This window comes from Bombyx mori, chromosome 13 (assembly GCF_030269925.1).
Source record: "Bombyx mori chromosome 13, ASM3026992v2".
NCBI classification, from domain to species: domain Eukaryota; kingdom Metazoa; phylum Arthropoda; class Insecta; order Lepidoptera; family Bombycidae; genus Bombyx; species Bombyx mori.
This window is the reverse complement of record NC_085119.1, coordinates 7447329-7471227: the sequence shown is the minus strand read 5'-3', so window position 1 is coordinate 7471227 and position 23899 is coordinate 7447329. Positions and strand designations below refer to the sequence as shown.

The window sequence follows — 23899 nt, the reverse complement described above, 5'->3', positions numbered from 1 at the left end:
TATACCCAAATAGGGGTTCCTATCGAAGAAAAAGTTTGATGTAGGCAAATCAAATAAACAATATTAAAGAAAAAAGAAAAGTGTAAAAACTGAAAATAGATCAAAATGTAAAAATCATATTACTATATATTTAAGAATATTTACATGTAATACTTAGGTGATGGGAAATAAAAGGCTTTATTATTATTATTATTATTATTATATTCCATTTTTAGCTTATCAATATTTTAGTGTAGTCGAAAAACGTTATTCTTCATCTTTGTTATTTAATATTCACGATATTTAATGTTGTTAGCAAAATCCTATCACCGAGTGAACATATACCTAGTCAGGTCATAAATTCTGTCACATGTTTAATGTAAAATAATTGAAACAAGTTTATTCATTATGTAACCATTCATATACCAAAATGAACTTAACAAAACATAGATTCTTATGAAACTAAAGTTTATTCAAAATGACCTCCGTGATTTTGAATACATGCCTTCAATCTGCGCGGCCAGTCGTCTATCGCAGCACGAACGAGGTCCATGTCAATATCGGCGGCTGCCTTAATCAAGGATGTCTTGAGTGACTCCAAATTGGGATGAGGCTTTGAGCACGCCTTTTCCTCCAAGTGTTGCCATATCTTGTAATCTAACGGATTCAAATCTGGACTGGAGGAGGGCCAGTCTTCGTGCCGGATGAAGTCGATTTCACGCGCCGCCAGCCAGTCTTGTGTGCTCTTCGCTCTATGAGCTGGCGCCGAATCTTGTTGGAATACCCAGTGCCTGTTATTGAACATGCTATGAGAAACAGGTTCCACAAGGTTCGTCAGGACTGTATTTTGATACACAACTGCATTCGTTTTTACACCTTTCTCACAAAAATGTACCTCTGTTAAGCCCCAATAAGAAACTCCCAACCATACCATGAGCGAGGATGGAAAATGACCTCGTTGGACACGCGGAATACGGTTGCTCGCTTCTTCACTACTGTGTGCATACATCTTATCATTTTGTTTGTTGTAGCTCTCTCCTTCGGTAAAAATTTTTTCATCCGAAAAAAGAATTTCCCGATATTTTTTTCCCGCGTACCGCTTCAACAAAGCGCGGCATCTCTTCAGTCTCAGGTCCATTAGACGAGCATTCAAACGATGTCCTGTTTTTCTTCGATATGCCCGAAGCCTAAGTCTTCATTTAACACCCTTTTCACCGTGGTTCTGCTTAACCCCATCTGAAGGGCCAACAGTTTCTACTTACGTTTGGGATTTCTTTGAATTCGCGCCTTCACAGCTTTTATCACTGCTGGAGTCCTAACAGACCGAGGGCGACCACTTCTTGACCTGTCATCTACACTAGAGTCTTCATTATATCGTTTGATGGTACGATAAACGAATCTTTTGGTTATATTAAAATTTTTCAGTATGTTAAAAATTTGAATTGGCGCGTAACCGCAACGATGCGACGCAATAACTGCAACACGGTCTTCTTTAAGCGTCCACTCCATATTTAAAAATGAGTAAAATTCTAAAAGTATACCTTTTTTATTTTCATGAACAATTCGAAATTTGAATTCAATAAACTTTTTTGTGGCCAGCATTCTAAAAGAAAAGTTTTTACTGTGTGACAATACTTATGACCTGACTAGGTATAGTACGAATTTATCAAAGGACAAACTCCAGTTCTGTGTTTGGTGTTTACATTATTTGAAACGGCCATCCGTGATTCGTATTCAATTTTTCCTGTATGCAAACAAAACAGATATCAGTTAGAAATAGTGAGTGAGGGTCGTTTTGTAGTCGGAAGTTTTTATACAGCGCAGCACGGCGTGGGGATACATAACGAGCACCTGCGGCCTCATCTACATAATGTGGACAAGTCGTTGAACTCTTACTGGACAGTTTTGAAGGTCCATCTTTATTTACAAAAACCTAATTTTATATTTATTTCACTAGCTTATTTCTTTTGTTTTATATTCAATAGTGGAGTTAATTATCTTACAATTTTCGCGAATATAATTCAAATAAAAGAGAAAGAATATATGCACCAGTACGTGCCTGTATTAACGGCCCTAAGCTAAGCTTTTATCTTATGTTATGGGCTATGGAAATATATAAGTGAGAGAGAACGAAAACATAAATGAATTTTAACTTCAGTTCATCATTTCAGTTTTAAATTAAGTTCGTTTTTTTTTAAGTAACAAGTAAAACTCACCCGTGAGTTGTTCTACGAATTACTTTTTAACAGACAGTTCTCTATGGCGTGAACTTTACGAAAGGGTATCCGTATTTTATTTGCAAAAAAAACACATAAAAAGACGCCCAGTATGCTAAGCTTATAAAAATTAATTTTTTTTTTAATATAATATAATCCGCAACGTTACATGATACTTAGAATGTATAAAAAAACATTATTATCTGTTCGTTGTTATTCGAACTGTGTAACTGCTACTGATCGGATTAAATTGTAGGTTGGGACGTCTCAGGGCAGTGTTTTAAAGGCGTCTGGAGGGCCATAAAGAAAGTTGTGCCCTTAGCGGCAAATCGAACAACAAGTAAGTCGAATGAGACTTAAAAGTTTTGCAATATACAGAATTGATATTTTATGAATCAACTTGACTATTGCAGTTGTTAGTTAAAAGAATGTCCATTGTTAAAGTTCACTATTTTTACAAAATATTTTGAATAACATCAAATAATACTGCTTATCATAAAAAAACTATTTAACTTAGAACGAATTTATAGTAAAATCATTTAAGATTAGCATCAAATAAATTTTAAGTTGGCGGGATAATATTTTCACAATTTGTCCCTTTGCCCGATAAAGCATAAACAAAAGAAATCAAAAAACCTTCAAATATTTACACTTCGAGCGTCTATGTTTATCGACTCGTAACAAAAAAAGTGCTGCGAAATAAATGTAACAGTTCACAGCTCTCCTTTTACATCACACAGAGGATAAAACAAACAAATAAAAATGTTGTATCTTTGAGAGTTATTGAATCTACTTTTCTTCGGAAACGTATTGTGTCAATAATATTAGGAATAGCAAATATAATACAGTATGGCGATGTTTTTATTCTAATTGTAGATTTCTTTTTCTATTTTCGGTACTAGACTTCGAAACTGACGAAACTTAAGAACAGTTTTAGCAGTGTATGTATGTATATATTTTGTGTTGTTTGATTCATCATTTCCGTTACGGCTACAAAAAAAATATCTGCTTTTATTACTGTATAAGTGGATTACTTAACTTCTGACTTTGTGATTGTAGAAACACAAAGACATCAATATGATATTATAGGACTTATTAAAATGAATTACATATTTCCGCTTGGATGTCTTAAGCCTTCGAAAATACTCAAAATCTAATCCCAGCAAAATTTACAACAAAAACAAAAACGTCACCTATAATGTGATTTAAACTTTCTGCTTGCAGCTTCTAGGTTCTATTTTAAGCGTACTGAGACCTTCTAAAGTTGTTTTAAGCGATTTTAAAGGCGATCGATACAGTCTACACGTGTCCAACGTAGCGGAGCTCTCATTAGTAGTGACAGGCGGTAGAAAAACCGGGATACCGCGGTCATTTCAATTAACGACTACGCGGTGTAATTACGAGCGGCGAAACCAACATCCGACATCGAAACCGCTGGTCATACATGCTGAGCTGTAGGAATGAAACCGACAACGATTTCCCGCAGCGGTGTAAATAAATTCATTTGTTAATAGAGGTACTTGTTTATTTTAACAGCGCGTTTTCGTAAACAAAATTCAGTGTTTTTCGGTACATACTTAAAGTAGTTTTGACTGAACTATGCGTTGTACGCACAAACATGTTCTACGTCAAATCAAACCCGCAAAATTATAATTTGCGTAATCACTGGTGGTAGGACCTCTTGGGAGTCCGCACGGGTAGGTACCACCACCCCGCCTATTTCCGCCGTGAAGCAGTAATGCGTTTCGGTTCGAAGGGTGGGGTAGCCGTTGTAACTATACTGAGATCTTAGAACTTATATCTCGAGGTGGGTGGCGCATTTACGTTGTAGATATCTATGGGCTCCAGTAACCACTAAACACCAAGTGGGCTGTGAGCTCGTCCATCCATCTAAGCAATAAATAAAAAAAAAACTTCACGAAAATTCTAAATTCATGGTGAAAACGACAGTAAAATGAGTTCAAAAGTTGTAAAATAAAACAAACTAATCCGATCGTTGTCTATACTGCTGCAATTTGTAGAGACAGGTTTTGAATTTATTTTTTTAGAAGGTGAATGAACCTGCGAAACTTCAGGTTGGTTAGTGTCGCTTATGGACATCAGTAATGCCAGTACAGCACAGCCCCTGATTAGCTCTGAAGGCTCTCTATAAACTTAGTTTGAAGAAGGGCATTGGCAAAGTAGTTTATTGCAGAGACAAATGGACATTGTGGACAATGGAAAGTGATTTTTTGTTACGTACTATGGGCGAAAGTATTGGTTTTAGATAGTTGGATGTAATAGTAAAAGGAGCTGAGAGCGCTCATGTAACACTCCGTATAAATCACATAGGGAACTAAATTAACATCTTAAGAGCAGATGCTTCAAACGAGTTTTATTGACTTAAAGTTCAGTACGTACAGTTATTTCTTATTTATTATTTATAGATAACAATTTCAAGGTCACTTATAATTTTATGGGCGTGCATTACGATCTATTCAAGACTACGTAATCCATGCTTTGGTTAACGATAATTTCAGTTAATCTTTTAAGATGGGTTTATTTACTAAATTGACTAGATTTTGTTGTGTTTTATCACAGTTCTATGTTTATCATCGGCACAATTCGGTGTCGTCAGCATTCGCAGCGCATACCGCATCCGGTGCTGCTAAGAATAGTTTTCCAGTTGCGCATGCGCACAATTGATAAACTTTCATACTTCTTATACCTCTTTGCGGTTTTTCTGTTACATGTGCTTCTTTCAAATTCGTAATCACAATATTTGGGGCATCAATTTTGATCTGAAATAGAACAATGTAATATTATGTAATGAATGCGGTATGTAGTACAAGATTAGTCTTTTCGTCTTGTTAGAGGTCTTATGATATAAATGTTAAATGTTTTATGAATAATTTATTCCATTGATTGGTTTGCAAATCGTATAATTTAATTAAGATAAATTATACTTTCACAGTTAAAATAAAAACTGATTGATCTAATATATAGTTTTTGCGTACTTACAGCGCCTACTATAGAGTTGAGTTTCAGATCAGTGTGCGAGGTTACATCAATTTTCCCGGCTCTGCTTTCGAAGTAAATCGACTGAGGCGCTCTCAAATCTAACCCCCTCGTCAAAGATTCCAATCTTGAACAAAATTTGTTTATTTATATGTAACATCATACATGTTAATTTTTAAGTTATACTTCTTTAGGCGCGTTATGAAAAATTGATGAGAGTGAAATTTTACGATGGGCGCGCACCGTGACACAAAATTAACAGAATGAAGTTGCCCACTAAATAGCTCATTACAATACGACCGACGTAAGTTGGCGAGTCTGAATATAGCCGCAGGTGAACTTTCGCGCATTCGTACACTCGTAAAAAAAGTGTTATTAGCAGTCATTTTTAAGTTATATAAATGACAAAATTATTATTTAATATAATTCATACTAAATATTATTAAATTATTAACGTTAAATATTTATTATTAATTATTAAATATAAAAAAATAAAAATAAAGTATAACTTCTTACGCGCGTACATAAGTACACGCACCCTTTTTTATCAATGGTAATCTTCGATGATTATATATCTTCATTATTTGGAATTAAGAAATGTCAAAATTTTGGTGAAATAAACTGGATCTAATTCTAGCGACTTTAGGTATTTGATCTCTGATGATGAAATCAGGCACAAATACCTTTTTTTTTGGAGTAGTTTGTAATTGTGATATAACACAAGAGTACAGATGAAATAAATTGTTTTGTTCATTCCTATATCTATTTCATTTGTAAATGAGTAATAGAACGAAAACGATCAAAATACCTTAAGATACAGAATCTAAAGTCGTCGTGACCTAAACGTTAAGATGTCTAGCGAAATTGAATCAAGCAGTGCGAATGTGTCGGTGTTCAACTCCCGCAGCAGGCACCAGGTGTAATGAAATAGGTAATTTAATACATTTTTACGAATGATATCTCCATTGAAAGAATACAGACGTGTATTAAAATTAAAATTTGTAAAATTTATATTTTTCGTAATTATAGATGATAGGGCATACGTTCGCATGTGTAGGCATCATTCCTCTGTATATTCCTACAGTGAAATCAAAATGAGTTCTGTTTGCAAATATTGTTAATCGGACATATTCTACTTGCTACTAGAAAACATTACAGCTTGAATTATAGAATTGAGGCCTTTGAAGATGAGGACGTCATTCGCGTTGCGATGTCTATGAGCTTCGGTAACTTAACATCAAATGGGCTGTACGCAATTTAATTCGTCTATACAACAAAAATATTATTTTTTTGCTGAACTAATTTTTAAAAATTAATATAGGATAGCAATATTCAATATGAACACAGTTTTGTTTAAGCATGAATGATAATAAAGAATTTTCTACTTTTTATCCTACCTATGCTGATAGCCTTGAGGGGCTATTTCAGCTTCACCCTAACGTGTAGGTGAGCTCACGGAGCTCAAACCGGAGTGTTGCTAGCACTGGCCCTAGCAAGAGCAGTGCTTCGCAGAATCTAACACTGGATCGGAAACGCGACCCACTGAGAAGATCCCGCGAGAAACTCAGTGGGCATTTTCTAAATGCTTTCTACTTAATACGTACTGTAAGTCAGATCCAGGAGGGGCCCGTACAAGAGGCACCTGAAGTGCAGTTTTTACTACTAAACCACCGATGCCGTCCACTGCAAATGTGTCAGCATACACTCTTACTTCTTCTTTAGAAGCACGAAAGACGTCACCTCCGCGAGAATCACGCACGTGAAACATTTTACCACTAAATTCAATGTTGTCCCGCTCTAAAACATAAAATTAAAATTTGACTAGACCTAGACTAGACGAGACTAGAAAAGAAATATAAATTAGCAAGAACGAATTGGATCACATGGAAATATCTTCTCGTATTAACGACGTCGATTTGTGCCTATCAGGTTGCCAATCAACCTACCTAAGTATTACTGAACTGATGAGAGTTTTTAAATAACTGAAAATTTTAAGGATAGGTGCCTAGAAGATATAACCACTATTTTTTATTGCTTAGATGGGTGAACGAGCTCACAGCCCACCTGTGTTTAGTGGTTACTGGAGCCCATAGACCTCTTCAACGTAAATGAGCCACCCACCTTGAGATATAAGTTCTAAGGTCTCGGTATAGTTACAATAGTTACACTTTTCAAACCGAAACGCATTACTGCTTCACGGCGGAAATAGGCAGGGTGGTGGCACCTACCCGTGCGGACTCACAAGAGGTCCTACCACCGTTAATAAAATTGAGTGAGAGACAGGAACAATTCTAAAATTCCATGACTATTTTAGTAAAGTGGATCATTTCGATTCCCTGTCAAAATCATAAAAACTAATCAATAACGTAATAAATTAATGAACGAGTATTAATAGTGTTAATTTTGTACTTACTAATTAACAACTTGGAATGTTCTGAATGTTTAGGGTCGGATACGAGTACGGTGAAGTTGCGGTGAGAGTGTAGCGTGATAGGATGAGCGGGTTGTGTTGATATTGTCGACGCAACTAAATTGTTCACAACCCACGTTTGACCTTGGAGCTGAATCCCGCCGTTCATAATTTTTATGGGACCGATGCCATTCTGTAAAGTAACTTTTTAAGTTTATTAACTCATATTCATTTTATTGTTCTAACTTAAAGTTCTTATTTTCTAAAACTATCCGAATATTTCTAAAATTAGTATATATGTTATTAATTTGTGCAGCGTTTATTGGATAGTTAATGGGTTTTTCGTCTGTGTGTTTTTTCCTTTAATTTGATGGTTCATATGCTTGACCATTTTCATGATCATCATAGTAAATAAATATATAATTTATTGCATTATTTCTTTATAATACCATGTCAATGGCACGTGTATTTGTTTTTTAATTGTATCAATACAATGTAAAATGTGGTATATTAAATAATAATAAGTGACAAGTTGATATCAGATAAACGCTTACCATATTAAGTTTCAATGCGCTTATGATCCACAAAGTTAATGCAATGTTTAGAAATACTAAAATCATGAGGAATATTAGTATTCCATAAAGAAGGTTCCTTCTCCAGCCTCTAAAGAATATTGCCGGGAGGCATTTGTGGTTTGTTCGATTTTCATTGCCCACGTTTACAGTAGGAGCATTTCCTGTTGGCGTACTACCCCATCCTCGGATAGCATTATTACTGGTATCCGCTACGCTCATGTTTCGTGTCCTCTTCCTGGTTTAACGGACTTGCTGTGGTTCTGTAACAAAGGATTACAGCTAATGTCAATTAGATTCTAATAGCCACTCCATAATCTAAATTCAAGACATCTGCGTGTGTTTTGGTTAATCGGTTTATTATAATAGGTTTATGTATTTGATAATGAAGCGAGTTATCTTAGTGTGTCGTTTGTCGTCTCGTATAATATAAATATTAAATATGTATTGTGTTGACATAAAAAAGGGTGCGTGTACGCACTGTACTTATGTACAGTTACATCAAATTTTCTCTTTTTTATATGATGTTAAACTTCAACTTTCAGACTTTTATTGGTGGTTATTATTTTCTGTAGAAACATCCTTTTCCTATACAATTAATCATAATAAATATTGATAAAGAAAAATTATGAAATAAAACTTGTCCAATATAGTTCAGTGGTGGTTATTTTTGTATTGCAATAGTAAATTTATTTTTCAGACATCTATCATAAAGGTCGACGTTCTGAATTGGCGATTAGTTGGTTGGATTAGATAAATAACAGAAACGACCAAGCAAGATTTTTCAATAAATTAAATCTAGCTTAACCATTTATATTTATGGTCATATGAAAAATTCATCAGTGTTGTACGTAGATAAACTTTCTTTCGACATTTGAATAAAGCGCGAGTGCCGAATGCAGATTATGTTTTTATTTTAAAAAAAAATCGTCATGTGAAAGCACTGCGATTTTTCAATTAGTCGGCTTGTAATTGAATCGAAATATTGTACAAAACTTGACTTTAAAGCACCACTGTAGCGCTAATGAACGTAGCGAATGCGCGCCAACTAATGAATATAATACCAGTCTTCCGTAAATACCTTTCGATTCGGGTATCGTCTTTTATTAATAAAAAAAAAAACAGTGAAATCAGCAAAAAATGGACACTCATTTTTTATTTAAATTAGCAATTATTTTCATACGGACGAGTCGTAAGCTTATTCACCTAGTGAATACAATAAGATAAATCAACAATCTACTAGAAAAGATACAGTATTACTGTGCTGTAATCAATTTTACTTTCGTCGCGTTTAAAATTATTGTATACGTGTGTGTCAACAAGCAAGTGGTTTGTGCTAATTAAATAATAAGCTTTTAAATAGTATTCGATAGTTTAAACATGTTTCCTTAATTAGATTTTTTAAACTCTGGGAGGTTATTCTAAAAACTAACTTAGTACTTATTGGGAAACAAATCGAATTGGGTTAGGTGCACTAAAAATAGGAATTCAATATTTCAATGAAATGTGACGTTGAATCTAGTAATACAATTGAAACTAAGATTGCAATAACTACATTTATTTATATTTTTCACACCTGTTTTATGTAGATTATCATCAAGTAAAGTAGAAATATAATAAATAAAATATATATTTGAAAACACTTTTATACTTGAAATTAATAAAAATTAAATGAGATAACTTTATATATTAAAACGATGCGGGCGGTTGCATCGAGCGTTCTCTGTGACTGAGACTAGGTAAAGGCATAGGTGGTGGAAGCAGCACTCGAAATATCTGGCGCGAAGCGAGGTGAGGGAAGTTGAGGGAACGGCCGACGTGCTCCAGAATATAATATCAGGCGGTGGAGTGGCCCGCGTGACTCTCGGCCGTCGCCCGCCCTCAGCCGCGCCGCGCCGCCGACGGCCCTCATAATAAACGATATACTGCGAAAATAGCAACGGGACGGATATCGTTTAGTTTCTACGTAAATAAAATACCGACATTGCAGCTTCTCTCTTTCACGCTCGTCGTATTTATGAATGTCTAGTACTTGCGGTTCGCCGATCGATCTTGTGGACTGTCTTTGAATTTTATGTAAGTTATTTTTGGTACATCATCACTTTTTTTCCGTTGACTTTTGTTCGAATTACCTGTTTTAAGCACTGACTTTAACCATTCACAGGATTTAAGACTTAACTGTGTTTGGGGGAACGAGTATGCCGTTCCGTCGTCACAACAAAACTGGGATCTGTATGCGCGAGCGACGCCGGTGGTCTCGGAGCCGAATCCATCTCGTTTTGAAGTTCTGCATTTTTAATCGGACGCCTGTCTCGCGCGGGACATTATTCCGCAACATTGTGGATACAGCTGGGCTCGTCTCTATTACGGATTCTATTTAACGTTAACGTGTCATTAACTGACACGTTCATATAAAGTCGTAAATAATTAAAACGGACGCGACCCTGACAAAGGATCTGACTTGCTGGTTCACCTGAATAATAATATCCTTGGTATGCGACTTTGAGAAATTAGAGAGAAGATTTGGTTCAATTTTAGTTGTACATCAATTAAATTTAGAATACGGGTTTTGTATTTTTTAAATACATATTATATTCTTGAGAATGCTTCGTATTAAATAATTCGGAGAAGCCTTTGAAGATACTTTAAAGAAACTGTACAAATAGTGTTAGGGTTCCCCGTAAAAGTTTACGCGTCCATAACGCAGTAAAGGACTAGTAAACGAGAATATTTCATGGTATTCCTATTCGGGGCCTTTTGGATACAGCAATGAAATAACATTGGATGTCACTGTATGTTTTCATGGAAGTTATTGCACTGATAAATGTGAGCCCCGAGGGATGGCCACGAAGGCACTTTTTTGATAACTTACAGCAAAAGGTCAGCAGAATGAGATTTTGGGAAACTTGTGTCGTGATATCGTGTGGAGTTTAGCGCAAAAGATCAAATATAATAGTCGTTTTACAGACTTTCTACCACTGTAACGTTTTAGTAAAATTAAGCTACCTACGCACAGTGTGGTATGAAATTATGACAACTAATAATGGATTATCTATAAATATACATTTTGATTCTTATAACCTTACTACGTTTAGAAAAATAGGTTATTTGTAGAATATGAATATATTGTCTCGGGGCCTTGTTAATTTATTGATTGATGATATTTTGAATTTGAATATAAATTTTAATTATAGGCAAAATGCTTCAGTTTTTTATCTAAGAACCAAACGGTTAAGGGAAGCGAGCTTAAATCACATAGAAAGAGTAATACTTAGTGAAAAAATCAGATGGAAACACGTTTGGTTATTTAATAAAAAAAAAATTGAGTTCAGTTCTGAAAATTAAGTAGGTAAACAGTAAGCTTAGTTCGAATCTTTTACATTTTTAATTCTAAAATAATTGATAATGTGTAATTTTTTATGGATATAGATGTACCTTCGTTATTGTTTAATCAATAAGCTATACAATTTTTTTTTATTTTTTTTTTATTGCTTAAATAGGTGGACGAGCTCACAGCCCACCTGCTGTTAAGTGGTTACTGGAGCCCATAGATATCTACAACGTAAATGCGCCACCCACCTCGAGATATAAGTTCTACGGTCTCAGTATAGTTACAACGGCTACCCCACCCTTCGAACCGAAACGCATTACTGCTTCACGGCGGAAATAGGCGGGGTGGTGGTACCTACCCGTGCGGACTCCCAAGAGGTCCTACCACTAGTGACAATAATCTAGATAGTTTTTTTTTTTTATGATTGAATGATTACTGGTGGCCCGAAGGCCTTTCCAGTTTCACCAGGATAAGTAGGCGAGCAAATGTTCAGCCAGGAGGGGTAGATGCTACTGAAGAATGAAAAACCAACATATCAACTTTCTTATTTGTATTATTGCTAATATGGAAATTTAAAACAGAGTTTAGTTATAATACATTTAGCTCTTCTCTCGTTTGTGAGATGGAAAGATCGCAGTTATTCTTGAATGTAAATGAAATTAACTCGAAGTGCATTTTCAAGTGTCCACCGCTAGTTGCCTGGTTCAATTGTCATTGTTAATAACATGGGCGATGTTGATACTCATGTCATGTTTTTTTTTAAATAAAATTTAGATATAGTAATATTATTAACTCTTTTAGAGGTAGGAAATTTCTTAAAATATGAAAGGTGTATTTTATTTAAATAAAAAAAAAATGGAAAGTAGTGGGTCACGGAATCTAAATAATAGATTATTTGAGCATTTGTTATTACTACTCATTTATATTGTAAGCTAATTTCGTAAATGTTAACTTCCTATTTTTTTTTCTTTTTCTTATTACTTAGATGCGTGGACGAGCTCACGGCTCACCTGATGTTAAGTGGTTACCAGAGCTCATAGACATCTACAACGTAAATGCCGCCTCCCACCTTGGGATATGAGTTCTAAGGTCTCAATTTTTACAGTACAACGGCTGCCCCACCCTTCAAACCGAAACGCATTACTGCTTCACGGCAGAAATAGGTAGGTTTGTGGTACTGACCCGTGCGGACTCACAATACTTCTTACTACCAGTAATTACGAAAATTATAATTTTGCGGGTTTGATTTTGCACGATGTAATTCTTTCACCGTGAAAGTCCGCCGTGAACATTATATGTTAAGTACGTATTTCATTAAAAAAATGGTACAACCAGCGGGATTCCAACACCGGTGCATCGCAAGGTACGAATGCACCGGATATCTTATCCTTTAGGCCACGGTGACTTCATTATATCTTATTTATTGGTGTATGTGAGTTTTAAGTAGCCATGACGAGTGACCTATTGTACCACACGTATTGCCATGACGCAATGATGTGTTCAAAAAAGATTTATTCACAAAGCTGTTTCAATAATGTCTACGATTCGAGAAGAAAATGCTAGTATTAAATGTGATGTGTCTCATTTTGGTTTAATTCAGGCAGTGCTCTCGCCCGATCCTGTTTTAGGAAACAATCCCCGTGATCCCCGCGTGATGCTGCATAATGTGCCCTCTGCCGGGCTACGTGTCTATTATCAATTTGAATAATACCACTCCATTCTTTAAAAAAAAAGTTCGTTAAATTTAAAAGAATTAATACACTGAAATTTTTATCTGAAATGATTATTAAATGATTTACTGTTTTCTATACCAAGCGCTTATTTTGTTTTTAAACAGCTACTCTCTGAAAAAATAATAATTTATTATTTATTATGAACCTTAAAACTTAAGAAATTGTAGTGAATATTATCGCAACCTCAAAAAACCGTTCTGCTTACAGTAAACACAGTCGGCAGTCTGGCGCTCCGTTTACAACGGGATTTTTGAACGGAACTTGGCGCCAGATTCTACCGAATCTGTGGATAAGTATAGGTCTTGTCAGTTGAGAGCCGTGGACAAAATATGACATTGCCGATGTTAAAATTTAATTCATACAGACTGTAGGACAGTATAAGCCGCCTGGGATGGATGGAGTTTCAAGTTAAAATTATATTTGGGTCAGTGACCTTGATTATAGTGCTATAGCGTGTGTGCTTAATTTCTAATTCTAGTAAGTAGCTTTAGATACTCGAAGACTCAATGTGATTAGTCTTTTGTCTCGTATGTGTATGTTAACGGCACTCAATAAACAAGAGTAACGTCATTTTACACTGTTTTAACGCGGAATTTACAATTAAGTGAGACATTGCCTTTAGAACTGCTGGCCTGACGAAGTCAGCTTGAGAGCATAGATACTTTCTTTACTTTCTATTTTAGTAAATTAAGTTAATATTATTTAATTCATATTATTAAGAAGTTTATCATCTAAATAATTTATATTATTGACTTAACTAATTAATACGTTAATTGCATTATTACATTTAAATATTTAGAAATTAAAGACACTGAAATGAACAGCCGCCATTGTCGAACTTATATAACTTGGTTAATGCCGTGGTCCTTTGAAAATTGAAAAACTTTTGCAACGCCTTGTGTCCTTATGGAACTAGTTTGCGTTCACATTTAAGTGAGTTGTCATTGTGAGGATTCTCTTTCTTGTTCCAGTTATGAAACCTTCTGACTTACATTTTAATAAATTAATTTTTTTATGCTACGATTCGTTTATATATTTTCTTGTTATCTTATAATTACCGACTTATTTTTTTATTGCATAGATGTAGTGTAAGGTTTGTTGTAAAATAATTAAATTTTTTAATGTTAAGGCAATTTTCGGAATGCCAAATAGCAATACTGTTGGTGGGAGCAATTACAGTAGTGGGGACGTGACATAATAAAAAAGGTGGTAGTCTGAAAAAACAGGACAGAAACCAGTGTATTCAGTAGTGAGCAGATATCTAAAGATTGTACAAGTGGAGTTACAAATAAAGCAATACAGAATTAAGTGAACTATTGAAATCTGTGTATTTATTTCTTGGCTTTGGAACTCGAGTCTTACAGTAGGACAACGACCTCCTGATCTTTGGTGTTAAGTGGTAATCGGAACCAATTGAAATCCCAAGGTGGATGTCTCCACCTTTTCTTAAGACATAACTACGCTATATTTTTCATTTATTATATTTATATTATTGTATTCGCAACGGATGGTGGGAGAGGTGTATTCGGCAGAGCGATGAAAGGTAGCCTATATTCTTTCAAATATAATCTTATATATATAATCTTTCTGAGTTTAAAATATTTCATCAAATTCGATTCAGTGGCTTAAAAATGAAAACAACAAACACAGTGACTTCGTGTTAATAATATTATTTGATAGGTCAACAGTTTTAAAGTAAATTTAAAACATCTATACTGTAAATGTGACAATACGGCCAGTCGTTCTGGAGAATTCTAAAATTCGCTGTTATATACTCTACCACAAGCCTGTCCGCTATATGCTTCCAGTGTATTCTCACGTACTTCGTTCACATTGTTCGTAGAGATTCCGATAATTTAGAGAAGCTGGTGATAGTTGTTTAGGTTGACGGGAGAAGATCACGCGGACACTTACCTACCCGCTGGTCTGATTTGGTAAAAACGCTCCCCCGCCAGCAAATAACCGAGGTTAGAAAGACCGGACGCGGGGAAGTATAATGCATCGAGTGATTAACATTTTAACACACAACCTTCAGCAATGAAGAGACCGACTCAGAAGAATACATCTTCGTCATCTACTCTCATTTTCATCTACTCTTCTTTACTTACTTATTCCCTTTCTATTTTGATCACTCTCTTTTATCAATGTAAAGTTGCTACTGTTATTATATTAAAGATCTGATTATATTCATTTCTAATGTTAGGTATGTATATTTTTGTGAGTACATACATATATGCGTTTTGTCTACGTATTAAAAAATAATAATATTTGTATGTGTATATTATATTTGTTTACCAAATACATTCACAATGATTTTCTCTACACCACCTTTAGTTGACTGTTATGTAATTCCTTAGACTGCATAAAAAGTGTAGCTGTCAAATAAATAAAACTGTTATGGCAACTCTTCATTATTACCTACAGCAGTACTTCAATCACAGAGTTGTATTAAAAAAATAAACATTTAGCTCTTCGGTACAGAAAGACCCGAACACATTTTATTGTACGTGAACGCTATCAAAAACTAGGCAGATATTTAAACGATAACAAAATGCAAGCCCTCGCGATGGTTCGTGTAAATCCGCATGAAATATTGATACAGTTTCGCGTAAACGTGTAACAAATGCGGTAATTTGAGGCACCTGCCGGCGCGCGGCGGTCGCGGCCGGCATTCGCGCTTCGCTCCATGCCATGCACCGTGTTTGAACAACACACCTACAAAATAAACTTAATGGCTTTAATAGATCCATTCCTCTTCTATATCGTTCCCTCACTACTGAGGATCGCGACCACGTATGACGTTCTTCCACTGTGTTCGATCATGGTTGGCATGGACCAAGTGCTTCTCTTACTAGGTCTGACCATTAGGCTGGTGTACTGCCCACGGCGCGCTTGCCCTCTATGCGACCCGTAATTACGAGCTTCTCTAATTAATGTCTCGGAGACCGCATGATCTGTCCGAAGAAGCTCATAACACGTTTCCGGCAGATGGAAGAGAGCCTTTTATAGATCCAGAAAACGATGGAAAAATAATTTAAATGGAGACACCGCAAAAAACATAAACGATATAAATGAACAGTTCAACCATACTAATATTGGAAACGATCATTAAAAAAGGTCTACTCGGTGTATTGCGAAAACAACTTGTAGATGACACTATCCAATCGAATTTAACTGCGGAACAGTCGTGTTCCATCATTTGAAGAGCGCTAAAACCGTTTTAAAGTATAATATTGGGCCTTTGAATTCATGTCTCGAGGTGGTGGCATTCTTGTTGCGATGCTCGTCGGACAACCATTGGTAATTGCTTATTGTAAACTCATCTGGGAATTTATAGTAATATTTTACTAGAAATCAGCACAAACATTATACTTGAAATAGCTGTCGTATCGATGTAAAATAACTAGATCAGGACTGGGTTAGGATATTTAGATAATAAATTTTAAGCTTGCATTCCTACAATTATTTTTGGTGGTAGGTCTGCAGAAATTGTTTTCATTATCCTTGCATGAACTTTCATGAAGCACATTAGTTTAAAATATATAAATGTATACAAAAATAAATTAGAAGTGAATATACGTTTTAATCAATGTAAGTAGTGAGTCACTAAACGTTCCGTAACAAAGTAGAGCTGATATGTTTATCTAATAGTTTTTATTTATTACTTAGGTGGGGAAACGAACTCACGGTCTGCCTGGTGTTAAGTGGTTACTGGAGACCATAGACATCAACAACGTAAATGCCACCACCTACGTTGACATGAGTATTAAGTTGAGAGTTTTGTGGTAGAACGGTTGCCTCACACTTCTAACGGAAATGCTTTAATGCTCACGGCAGAAATAAGCAGGGTGGTGGTACAACCCGTGTGGGCTCATAAGACAGCCACTAATAAATATCGCTGTTAGTACACAAATAGTAATAAAATATGATTATGCTATCTGCGTAATAGAGGGAAATTAATGTTAATTACCCAATTTTCAGCCCGCAGTGACTGTAGGTGAGGGTAAATAAAATGAATTATTAAATGTAACATAAAACAATCGGAGATTAGGACCTCTGAATTACAAATAAATTGTTTTATTTCTTAGCTTGTCGGAGCCTGCAATACCTTTACAGTAAATTAAGTTATAGTTATATTCACACTATATTATACATTTTATTTTTCGCATTTTAGTTAACTATTCTCAATCTTCAAATGTTTATAGGTTTTTATGAATAGTTTATGTTATATCACACATATCATTAAAATGATTGACTTTAGAAATTTTGGGCATCTAAAAAAATACTACTTATATCACTCCCAAAGACATCTCAATCCAAGACAAATCAAAGGATACCTGAATGTTGAAATCCGTCATATAGTTTGGGCTGTAAAACTTGCCAAAGGATTAGATATGCACACAAATATATTTATGTAAGTACATAAACTAAAAAAAAAAAATGCGCCTGCAACTTGGTGGATGTGAAAGAAATGAAACTTCTGTTGCGGTGTGTAGTATTGGGGTTTTCTTATTTTTTCATGCTTAAATCAAATTTCTCTTGTGCAGACGAGTATTAAATATTATATTAAATATCTATATTTATATTTATATAGCATGTTTATTTATTTAAAGTGTATACGAGAAACGACCTCTTCACCATTATGTAATTTAAATTATATGCAGAAAAATAAATATAAATATTTTTTAAGTCTTTCATTAAATTCATTCCTAAAAATAAAATATAACACAGTTAATATGTTACTGCCATCTACAGGAGCAATAAGAAACTAATAACAAGCCGTCTAGTGGCCGACGCCCATAAACAGAATGTGTATAACAGAAACGACCTAACTCGCTTTTTCTCTCTCTCTCCAAGATTGAGTAGTTCGCGAGACGCTCTGTCTTTTCTCACTCTCGCTCGTTCTAAATTGTATCTTTTTTCTCTAGCCGTAACGAATCTGTCGCGAGTTAAAATGTCGTTTCAACGCGCCTAAAAAGTTTCACTTCAGAAACATTACTCTTTTTTTTATTTTTTTTTATTGTTTGGGTGTAAAAACACGACTATTTGACTAACATTTGGTTTTGTGAAAATGTGTTGCAATCAGGTGCTACGAAGATCTTCATTTCACCCCTTTGTTTGTTCATCTCAGCGTCTACAAGTTAGTTTCCGTTATGTTCTTTCTCAAGTGTTTATTTAGGATCAGTATAACGGGTAACACTTCAAATGAACGGTTCATTAGCTTTATTTAATTATTAGATTAGGCGTTAACTAAGACACGTATTATTTGAACAATTCACTGAGATATTTTTAAAGAAATATTGTAGGAAAAATCATTGACAAAAAATAATTTTTTTTAGAAAACACAGACCTGCCTCAGCAACTGTTTTTCAATATTTTTTAAGTAGTCGCTGTAATTATTATTAATAATTAATTGAAAATGTTATCCCTTGTTGTATAAGTTGTTTTGACAATGGCATATAGAAAGTGAAGACGCTGCTTAAAATTAGAAAAGCGTTTTGAGGTTATGAAGTCGTCGTGGCCTAAAGGATAAGACGTCCGGTGCATTCGTATATAGCGATGCAACGGTGTTCGAATCCCGCAGGCGGGTACCAATTTTTCTAATGAAAATACGTGCTTAACAATTGTTCACGATTGACTTCCACGGTGAAGGAATAACATCGTGTAATAAAAATCAAACCCGCAAAATTGTAATTTGCGTAATTACTGGTGGTAGGACCTCTTATGAGTCCGCACGGGTAGGTACCACCGCCCCGCCTATTTCTGCCGTGAAGCAGTAATGCGTTTTGGTTTGAAGGGTGGGGCAGCCGTTGTAACTATACTGAGACCTTAGAACTTATATCTCAAGGTGTGTGGCGCATTTACGTTGTAGATGTCTATGGGTTCCATTAACCACTTAACACCAGGTGGGCCGTGAGCTCGTCCACACATCTAGGCAATAAAATAATAATAATAAAATCATTAAAAATTGACTTTTTTTAAGTGATTTTTTGACCTGATAACTAAGACCTTTAGGTAATGTCTTATGTTATTTTATATTCTTATTTTTATGAAAAATGATATTATGGAGTGAAATGAAATGAAGATGATTAATTTGTGACATTAATCAACTGGGATGAAATTACAAGAGATGATATGGAATAACATAATATAATCTCAGTAAAATGGTGGTCATTTACTGAGATTTTTTCAGTGGACTTTTTGGAGGATCCCGAGAAGTTACGTCCAGCGGCTTTGTTTCATTTTCCCACATTTGTGCACTTTCACAGATATTAAACAGTTAATAAACCACCGTTATTACACATTTAAACTTGAAGAAACACTAAATAGACAAAATAAAACAAATCCCACAACTTCACTTCTCGCGTTCCCGCCAAAAAACCCATTAAACACTGATATACCAGTCGTACACAGATAATAAAAATTTAGGCTAATGTACCTATTTGTTTCAACAAAACCAATGATTAAAACTGTTGCCAATTATATTAATGTATATTTCTTTTCATTAATGTTTTTTTTCATAATCAGGTAGCATATTGTTCTAAAATGGTGGTCAAAGCACTTTGGCTATATAAAAAACTACGATTAAAACTTGTAAGATTTTAAAATTAATAGATATAAAAAGCAATCTATGGTACAGTTTATTAGTTATACAAAGAAAATTAAATTAATTTCGTTATGTATGACAATGCAATTTGCAGTAGGAGAATTTATTTCCGACAATAAAATGGGTGGGGTGAGTCGAAAAGATTCTAGTAGTAGGTAATGGCGCGCAATCATCTAATGAATGCCCCCGGGCAGATAAGCTTCGATTAAATGGTCTCTTTATTGCTAAACGAAAGGCGCGTTCCCTTTATCTGCAACATCGAGATATCAAATGTAGGTGCAGTACTAATACATAAACTAAGGGATTGATTCATTTCTTTTTCATAAATTGAAACATAATGATATACCTACGTATTTAAAATTGCTACCTGAATCTAAAATGAACTTCAGAATAATATTTCTACAATAAATCGAATAACGATACGAACAATCAGTGGCAGTTTAATTAAATACTTCCTATGCGATGATAAAGGCACCGGGAAGTTGGGTAGATCTTATGATAAGTAAACCGTGGTACATCTATAGGTAGCATTTGAAGATTTATTGCATGCATATCCTTTCAGCGGGCGGATAATGACCGCAGTAAAACGTTTAAGCACGAAATAACTGCTGCTGGAAACCATTATTACAATATTATGAATGGGTTTCTCGCGGCAGCGCCTTGCGGCTTCATAGGCTCTTTAATACCATGATATGTTACTCGAATTTTATTACTCAAGCATCATATGTGATGAATTCTGCATACGCTACATCTACTAGACTCATTTCTTATGTTAAGTGACATACATTATTTAAGTTGTAGTTTCGAATCATAAATCTCAGTTTTAAATTTTATACACGCAGGAAATCATTATTTGTTTGTTTCGTTACGAAAAAAGGCCTACACTAAACTAGTGCGATCGTTTTCCCGTAGTCGACAAAAATCAGAGATTAGAAAAAGAGAGAGACAATAAAAAGTGGAAAAATGTGCATCAGAACATATAGAATCAAGGTATTCGGTTTAAAAGCAAATAAACATGCAATACATTTTGTATATAACAAAATACCTATTTAAAACACCGACCCGACATAGCGTCATAAGGGCAAGAAGAAGAAGGAAATTCATTGTAAGCTAAAAAATAGTATATAAAAGATATTTTTCGTTTAGATTTTTTAACGTGGTTGGAATTAGTAGTCTGTCATCTATATTCATTGGGATGCGATAACATTAAATAGCTACCTATATCAATTACTGCGCCTTTAGATTTGTACGGTTAACGATAAATTAAATAAACCATTAACTGAATACGTTGAAAAACTTTGCCCTGGTGTAAAAAAAGACGTGGATGTAAAATTTGTTTTCCTAACAGAGAAATTACTTTTGAATTGAATGCGCAAACAAAAAGCCATTTAACACCAATTTAGGGTAGCGATACAATGTTGTCTTCGTTTTTGCTGAAAAAAGTTACGATCGGCAGTACTTAAATAAACACTGATGTAATATTTAGGCAACAATAATGATATGTTTATTTGTGTGATACTCACTAAGGAGTGTAAATAATCATACAATAATACGTAATTAAAAAAAAAAAGATGTCTAGTGTCACCGGATAGGAAGGAACGAAGTTCCTTATTATAAAAATATTAATTTTAAGTTCTATTCGAGGTATAAAGAAAATAATTATTCGAGTATACATTTTTGATTATGTTTTTATTGATAAAAATACAAAGAAACAGCTATTTATATGAATAATAATAATAACCGTCATCACGTAGACTATAAATTAGACACTGTATAGCCATCATGCTAAGACTCATCATTCATCATTATCCTGCCTTTTCCCAGTTACCTGGGGTCGGTGCAACATGTTTTCTCCTTCCATACTCTTCTAACATATACCATTTCTTCGCTCACTCCCCTCTTACCCATATCGTCTTTCACGAAATCCATCCATCTCTTCTTAGGTCTACCTCTTCCTCTATATCCTTCCGCATTCATAGTTAACATTTTCTTACCAACCTCATTTTCATTTCGTCTCATCACATGTCCATACCATCCCAAACGCGCACTTCTCAGCTTCTCTGTCACAGGTGGCACTTTCAGACTTTCTCTAAAATATTCATTCCGTATTCTATCCATTCTCGTTACTCCACACATCCATCGCAACAATCGCATCTCTGCTGCATGCAATCGCCTTTCATCCGCCACTTTAGTGGTCCAACAAGCTGATCCATACAAGACGGCAGGCCTTATTAAGGTCTTATAAGATAGAAGATAGAAGAAAAGGGAAGCCTTTTAGGGGAAGAGGAATGTGTGAGTCACATGTGCCCGTGACCTACTGCCATTTCATCCATCCTGCGTCAATTCTGTACCTGATAATACGATTCAGTTCACCGTCGCTTTGGATAACAGACCCTAGGTATCGGAAGTCTTGACTTACTGGCAAGGGTGCTCCGTCGAGAGCAATGGGTGTAAAATTGGAGAGACCGCCAAAATCACAGAACAGATTTTCGGTTTTCGATCTGCTGATTTTCAGGCCAACACTCACCAACTTGCATCGCCATTTCTCCAGTATATTTTGGACCTCGATCCCGTTTTCTCCGACGAGCACTATGTCATCGGCAAACGGCATACACTAAGGGGGCTCTTCCTGGAACTCCGATGTCAAGGCATCCATCACCAGCAGGAAGAGATAGGGACTTAGCGCAGACCCTTGGTGTAATCCCACCGCCACATTGAACTCGTCGGAATTCCCTGCGGCGGTTCGTACGTAAGTCCTGGCTCGAATGTACATGGCACAGATTAACCTCACATACTTACCAGGTATACCTTTCTCATTCAATGCCCACCACAAAACTGCTCTAGGTACTCGGTCGTACGCTTTTTCCAGATCAACGAACACCATATGCAGATTCCTGTGCACGTCGCGATATTTTTCGCACAATTGGCGAAGTGCTAAGAATCATGCTAAGACTATACATAAATAATAAAAAATTTGCGTTACGGACGTTTTTTCCTGGTTAGGATACCCCTCCGCATCGTCCCATAAGGAACTTCATTCCAAAAATTGCTTTAGGAATGTAAATCATTTCGTTTTACCTTAAAACATACAGTAAAAGTTTTTTATAAACTGCAAATTTATGTCATGTGACGTGTAGTAAAATACTTCCATACCGACAATGCTCCCTGCATGAGGATGTGAGCAAGGGCTTTGCTCGGGGCGCGCGCGTAATTAGCGACATTTTCCTTCCGTTCGCTTCAGCAGTTGGTACGCAGACTTCTTGTGCCGTATGTTGCGCAATCCTTATGATCTGTAATGATTATAGGGTTTTTTAAGAACGCGACATCCATTACTCAATACACGATTGAGACTGTTTTAAAAAATATATATGTGGGATGGGATGGTTTGGCGAAATGTAGTGAATATTTAGTTTAACAATAAAATATTTTATTCTTTCAAAAAAATACTACATATATATATATTCGTAACATCGTCATGTCAGTTTTTATATCTGTCATATATTTTCTTCTTTTAAAATAAAACTAGTGCGCCAGTGTGAATTAACCAAAAAGTACCGATCTTCCCACTTATATATATATATATCGTCTTTTCGCATTAAAAGTGTACATTTTCCTAAAATATTCTAAAATTGAGTTAATATGCGGAATCATTTGATATCACCAGTATTTTTCTCATAAATACTGTTAAAAGAGCATAGTTTAGTTTTAGTTTTTTTTTTAGTTTACCTATGTTTTGACTACTATTAACAAAATTAATACATAATTATAGCTTACTTTAATAGATAGCTAATGTAACTGGTAAAAAATAAAAAATAAATATTATAAAGATAATTAAGATTAAAAATATCACGTGTTAAACCCTTAAAACACTCTCCTGTAAAATTAGTAAGTTTTGAGATTATACAGTTTTAATGCGAGAAGACGATATTTCCTTTTTTTGATCACATTATGTAGTTGCTAATTTTTTTTTAAATTTCATCACCAACTATAAACAAAACGTAATATTTAAGATCTCATATGTGCGACCACAATTTATTTTATTAGCACCCAGAAA

General features: G+C 35.0%; 1 protein-coding gene across 5 annotated transcripts; it reads right to left on the bottom strand.

The window, feature by feature from the left end:
- Positions 1-4554: 4554 nt before the first annotated feature.
- On the bottom strand, positions 4555-23313 carry LOC101736935 (delta-sarcoglycan). 5 transcript variants are annotated; one of them, XM_062671773.1, is made up of 6 exons: positions 22999-23313; positions 8157-8437; positions 7606-7795; positions 6797-6989; positions 5196-5319; positions 4555-4975 (listed from the first exon to the last, which is right to left on the bottom strand). In XM_062671773.1, exons 2-6 carry the CDS (start codon positions 8394-8396, stop codon positions 4787-4789), a joined length of 936 nt encoding a protein of 311 aa, XP_062527757.1. In that variant the 5' UTR covers positions 8397-8437; positions 22999-23313; the 3' UTR covers positions 4555-4786. The 5 variants fall into 5 exon arrangements, with proteins under 5 accessions (XP_062527757.1, XP_012547186.1, XP_012547185.1 ...); XM_012691732.4 differs by lacking the exon at positions 22999-23313 and adding an exon at positions 9751-11115; XM_012691731.4 differs by lacking the exon at positions 22999-23313 and adding an exon at positions 10207-11115.
- Between the last annotated feature and the right edge of the window lie 586 nt (positions 23314-23899).

What these genes read in the sequence shown, in the direction of transcription:
- LOC101736935 (XM_062671773.1), bottom strand. Translation starts at nt 8,396, where the DNA reads ATGAGCGTAGCGGATACCAGTAATAATGCTATCCGAGGATGGGGTAGT. An exon ending in GCGCATTGAAACTTAATATG is followed by an intron (nt 7,796 to 8,156) that starts GTAAGCGTTTAT and finishes GTTACTTTACAG; the next exon opens with AATGGCATCGGTCCCATAAA. An exon ending in ACATTCCAAGTTGTTAATTA is followed by an intron (nt 6,990 to 7,605) that starts GTAAGTACAAAA and finishes TTTATGTTTTAG; the next exon opens with AGCGGGACAACATTGAATTT.